The 5,587-nt window shown below is 43.4% G+C and overlaps 1 protein-coding gene across 1 annotated transcript; it reads left to right on the forward strand.

Annotated features, from left to right (window-relative positions):
* Positions 1 to 1,324: 1,324 nt before the first annotated feature.
* Positions 1,325 to 5,368, forward strand: LOC121724364 (aquaporin-4-like). The gene is made up of 5 exons (XM_042110885.1): positions 1,325 to 1,454; positions 1,998 to 2,415; positions 2,654 to 2,818; positions 3,099 to 3,179; positions 4,125 to 5,368. The coding sequence occupies exons 1-5, from the start codon at positions 1,369 to 1,371 to the stop codon at positions 4,398 to 4,400; spliced, it is 1,026 nt and encodes a 341-aa protein (XP_041966819.1). The 5' UTR covers positions 1,325 to 1,368; the 3' UTR covers positions 4,401 to 5,368.
* Positions 5,369 to 5,587: the final 219 nt, after the last annotated feature.

A 5,587-nucleotide genomic window follows, 5' to 3' on the forward strand; every position in this document is an offset into this window, starting at 1 on the left:
AATGCCCAGATCCGTTTATTGGGTGCCACGGATGTCTATCAAATGCGTCTGTGCATAGCTCATCATCGTCTTGCTTTCCCCCCTGTTCTGTGATTGGTTCCCTATCTCAGGCGAAAATTTGCTCCATGGTCTCCAGGCTGCCTTAGCAGCGTGAATCAAATCGCGCGCAAGGCAGCATGGGAACACCCAGGCTAGTTTAAACTGACTGCGCCGCTCTGAACTTTCCTGCCAGGTTTATGACGTAAACCGCTACATCTCGGCTCTGGCATTGCCTAAACTCATCGTGTGGGAAATCAGATTATCTGTCAACATTGGGCTTTGAAAGTAAGGGATATTTGCTCAGTAGGCCTAATAGTAGGCCTAGGCTACATTTTGTAACATTTATAGAGAAACCGAGGGGAAGTTAAATTAGAAATCGTTGGAAATTGAAAACACATACAAAAAAAGATTCGGGGCTTTTAAAAAGAGATTCGGGGCTTGAGCCCCCGAAGCCACCCCCTTGCTCCGCCAATGCAACCACCCAGCAGTAACTTCAGCATTCAGTGAGATTTGCACCCCCCTAATTTTATTTTTGACTCTTCCCCTCACCGTTGCAACCTCTGAGCGCTCATTCTCCAAGTTAAAGACCATTAAAAACCACTTGAGGAGCACAGTGGGACAGGAGAGACTGAGTGGACTTGCCATGTTATCCATAGAGAATGAGAGAGCAAAGAAAATGGACATAGGCCTACACAGAGCATCGTGGACGAGTTCGAGGAGCGCAAGGCTCGTCGTATGCCCTTCAAATAGTGCTGTGTATTATTGTTGTTTTATTATTAGGGGTCATGTAGCCTAATGTTTTTGTTGTTCTCTTGGTTACACTTCATGTACGTTCGATGGACTTCAAAATTACATAGTTGCTCTCCGTGGCGCTGACGCTTGTAAGACCCGCTGTTGCGGGCATGTGTAGCCTATGTTGTAAAATTATGTTATGATGAGTTTAATAAAGGGCCTGGTCATGTGCCCCGCCCCCGGCCCGTCTCTGACTTGTTCCGCCACTGGTGCTACTGTCTAAAAAAATCTGTCACCAATTTGTGCAACATGGAGAAATTACATATGAAGTAGGATCTTATTCAAAATATGTGGCTTGGTCATCTAAGTTGTTTGTTGGTCATCCATCCACATTACATTAGTCATTGAAGTAGTAGCTGACATGCAAACGCGCTGCATACATTCCACGTTTTCACATGTTGGTGTTTTGAAGGGGCGTAGCACGTGTGGTTACGCAAAGCAGTCTCCGCCTCCCTTACCCCGGCTCCTTGCTTAATTCTCGAGGGTGATGCCCGGTTGCTAGCGCAATAAATTTCCAGGAGGGGAACTCGTCACATAATGTGTGGATCGCTGTCTTCGTCTAGCGCGCCACAGGCTCTGTCCTCAGCTTCTGTACATCAACGGTATCTGTCACAGAGTTGTCCGTAAGTGAAAACTTCACTTGGGTTGTATTTCTGTGCTACTAACTATGTTATTGTGATGGCCTGGCATGTAAATTAGCAGGATAATTGGCGGATGGGTGTTCTATTTACTAATTACAATAAGAGTATATGTTGCTAGCTCAGGCACAGAAGAGTATTGTATTCTGAATTAAGATGTTAGGTTATCATGCATTTTCGCACGCAGTAATTGCTTTGCTACATCTTTTTGACTTTAGACTCAATATCTTTGTCAATATTTTTGAATCAAACATAAGCTGTTCTGTATGAGACCTGCCATGACAACTAACTAGATGTGGATATCTGCATGTCACTGAGAGTTTTAATGGCTTTAATGTAGCCTTTATTTTAGCACCAGTTTCTGTCTAATCTGAATGTAATACAAAGTATCATTAAAATTACTTAAGGAATTCCATATTATTATTATTATTATTATTACACTTTGAAATTCAGATAAATCTAAAGGTTATTGCTTTAATCATGCTCCTTGCATTGATGCCTTACTTTGCATGTACCTTCTCCATGCAGTGCGTGCCCACCTTCCTGCACAGTTGACAGAATCATGGTGGCCTTCAAAGGGATCTGGACCAAAGACTTCTGGCGAGCAGTATCCGCAGAGTTCTTGGCCACGCTGATTTTTGTGCTCCTTAGCGTCGGCTCGACCATCAACTGGGCTGCGGAGAAAGAGAACCAGCCTCCGGCCGACCTGGTGCTGATCTCGCTCTGCTTCGGCCTCAGCATCGCCACCATGGTCCAGTGCTTCGGCCACATCAGCGGGGGGCACATCAACCCGGCCGTCACGGCGGCCATGGTGGCCACCAGGAAGCTGAGCCTGGCCAAGGCCGTGTTCTACGTGGCGGCACAGTGCTTGGGAGCTACAGCAGGGGCAGGAATCCTCTACCTGGTCACTCCCAGCACTGTTAGAGGCAGCCTGGGAGTAACCTCGGTGAGCAATGGGAGTTCTTCACACTTGGTTCTTGGTTCTGGACCTAATGCACTGTTTCTGAATAGAGTAATGGGGAATAAATAAAGCATACTCTTGCTCTGTTACCACAATTACAGCCATATAAACTGAAATGCTATTTGCATCCATTGTTGGCATGAAGGAGAGCAGTTATACTTCACTTGTATACTTCAGCCTGTGATGATGACAGGATTTTTTAAATTATTATTATTTTGTGCAGGTAAATCCCAACCTATCAGCGGGGCATGCTCTTGTTGTGGAACTCTTCATCACGTTTGAGCTGGTCTTCACTGTCTTTGCTACATGCGACTTAAAACGGAACGACTTGAAAGGTTCAGCTGGCCTAGCCATAGGACTTGCCGTATGCATTGGCCATCTTTTTGCAGTAAGTCATTCATTTAAAGTCCTTGTAGACAGTATGCCTGTTCAGTCCACAGTAAGGAGCTTGGTTCAACATAAGAATGATGTGTGTACACAGTGTATATAACTGTATGCCAGTCAAGAAACTGTGAAAAAAGTATTAATGTACAATTAATTTTGTCACTGCATTTCGTCCAGTACACTTAGAGATGCATCATTGCATTGTCTCACCTAAATGAGTACTAACTTCAGTGGGCTAGATTTTTCCCTGGAGAATGTCATTAATATTTCTCTCTCATTTGCAGATTCCCTACACTGGTGCCAGCATGAACCCTGCACGCTCCTTTGGGCCTGTATTAGTAACTTGGAACTGGGAAAATCACTGGGTAAGAAAGAAACTTAGTAGTAGTACAGGTATTTGGAGGAGTTATCCACCCTGAGTGATCCATCTCTGCCGATGCTTTGGCTACATAGCTGAGGGATTGAAATAACTCCAACCCAGCATGTTTTGTTGTTGTCAGTGTTTTGAAAGAACTAGTATGGTGCATAATTATTTCATCAATCCAACATAGTATCAGTGAACCCTGTAACTCTATAAGGTCACTGCCATGCAATCAAGGACATCTTTACTGCTCAACAAGGGCAAGGGCAGATTAAGGACTGGTGTAGTAAACATTGGTGAATCATAACAGACTAATTCTGCAACTGCTCATGATTACATGAACCCAAGGAGCTAAAACAGTTGGTATCATCAAACCATCAGTGCCATCTTAAAAATAGCCGCTTGCACCGGTTAGGCGTAGGAGCTGCCATGACTGACCAAACCCTGTGTGCCTTGATCCGGGCACTGTTCCAGAGAGGATTGACATGGAGAAGAAGAGTGTGCCCAATACAGTGTGTGACTGACTAGGCCAGTGGCATAATTAGAGACGGGGTTGGAGGGGCTAAAATAGGTGTCATATTCTTCCATCAGTATCCCATCCAGGACAGATGTCTGAGCCGCCCACATTAACATCTTAATGGCTAAGATCTTGTTTTAATATGTCACTATTCAACTACTCAAGTTGTAACTAATAATGGTGAATGTTTAAAAGTTAATCAAGTCAGTTATCACACACATGTTTATTATAGCACCTTATTTTGACCTTAACATGTGAGTGTGAGAGTTACCTTTTCGGCTATTGGAATCCCGAGGGAAGTGTTCAGTCCGTGACGTGGCTACTAGCAGTTATCAAGAAAATCACATGTTGTTTTTGAGTTGCCATGGGTTGTATTTGTGAGTGTACTTACTGCAGAAATGACAACCCTGCGCCATTATTCCTTGTGTTCAGGTGTACTGGGTGGGTCCACTCCTTGGTGGGATTCTGGCTGCGGCTCTATACGAGTATCTGTTCTGCCCAGACCCTGCGATGAAGAAACGTCTCAGTGAAATGTTTATCAAAGACCCCTCTGGGAAATACAAGGAAGTGGAGTGTCCTCGTGGCCAGTATAACGGTGAGCCTGACGACCTGGTCATCAAACCCGGCTCGTTCCTCAGCACCGTGGACAAGAAGGAGAAGGAGGCGACGTTGCGAGAGTCCCCCGGGGAGGTGCTGTCCTCCGTATGACTACCACGTGCACTGGAGATGGAGACCAACCTGTAAGGCAGCAGGGCTGCCAGTTACCTGTGGCCAGGCCCTAGTTACCATCTACACATGAAAAAACAAACAAACAAACAAACTTTTGTGATCTCAGGGAGCTTGTTTCTCTCTGGGTTCTCACCCTGTGTTTTAATGCAGAAGACACCTTTTGTTACCCCTGCAGAATTTAAGAATTCTGCCCGCTCTATTGATTTATTACTTGGCATATTTGTGCTGCAAATTGGACACTTTCGTTTTCTAAATTAACTCTTTCTGCATGATACAACAATGAACCATAAATTGACAGTGACAAACCATGAAAGGATTCTCATGCCAAAAAAGGAAATTTTACAACAAAACATGTAAAACCATCACATTCCATTAAGCCGCATATGTCATCAAACTTGGTGGAAAGTTTCGACCTATTGCCTTGTTAATCTTGGATTAGTGTCTGGTTTCATACATCACATGTCATGACATCATGTTCATTAAGCAAATTACAAACCCCATGGTATGATGGACAGTGATAGGGTATGCGGCCGGTCAGAAGTAGGTTGGAAGTTTCTTGACCATCTGAGCCAGTGTGTTTACACATTGACTTGCTCCATTTGCAGTGCACAAATTTGGGACTGTCTTGTTATCCAACTGTATCATTATCTTCCTCAGCAACTCCCATAGCAACTCCCATTGCCTTACATTGTAGAATACATGGTGGTGGTGGTGGTGGTGGTTATTATAGGTCTTAAGATGAATATGTATAGAAAAGATAGATAGTGTGAATGAAGTTAAACCCTCTATACTGTATTTTTCAGTGTGTGATGCAAAGTATGTTGCTATAAATGTATGTGTATTTTTTTATTATAATTTATGTGATGACATAAGCTGTGACAAACTCAACCTCATTGATCTTTGAACTTAACAAATTGCTTATTTTTTCAATGCATGGATTGCAGCACTCAGTCAATAAATATACTCTAGTGATATGGTTGTTTCAAACAGCGTACACACAATCACATTCACACTCTCTGTTTCTATCCGTTGTGAGATGATAAAGCAAGCATTCATGAATAAGCACAAATTAAACTAAATCTATATTCAAGCATACCATAGACAGGGACATGACATACAATGCACAAATACATCACACTATGTCTCCATGTAGATGACCACACCAA

The sequence above is a fragment of the Alosa sapidissima genome, chromosome 1 (assembly GCF_018492685.1).
Source record: "Alosa sapidissima isolate fAloSap1 chromosome 1, fAloSap1.pri, whole genome shotgun sequence".
Taxonomy (NCBI): Eukaryota; Metazoa; Chordata; class Actinopteri; order Clupeiformes; family Clupeidae; genus Alosa; species Alosa sapidissima.

Excerpts from the sequence above, each read along its gene's own strand:
- LOC121724364 (XM_042110885.1), top strand. The coding sequence starts at position 1,369 with ATGTGTGGATCGCTGTCTTCGTCTAGCGCGCCACAGGCTCTGTCCTCA. Across the intron at positions 1,455-1,997 it reads TATCTGTCACAGAGTTGTCC|TGCGTGCCCACCTTCCTGCA; the intron begins GTAAGTGAAAAC and ends TTCTCCATGCAG. Across the intron at positions 2,416-2,653 it reads GCAGCCTGGGAGTAACCTCG|GTAAATCCCAACCTATCAGC; the intron begins GTGAGCAATGGG and ends TATTTTGTGCAG.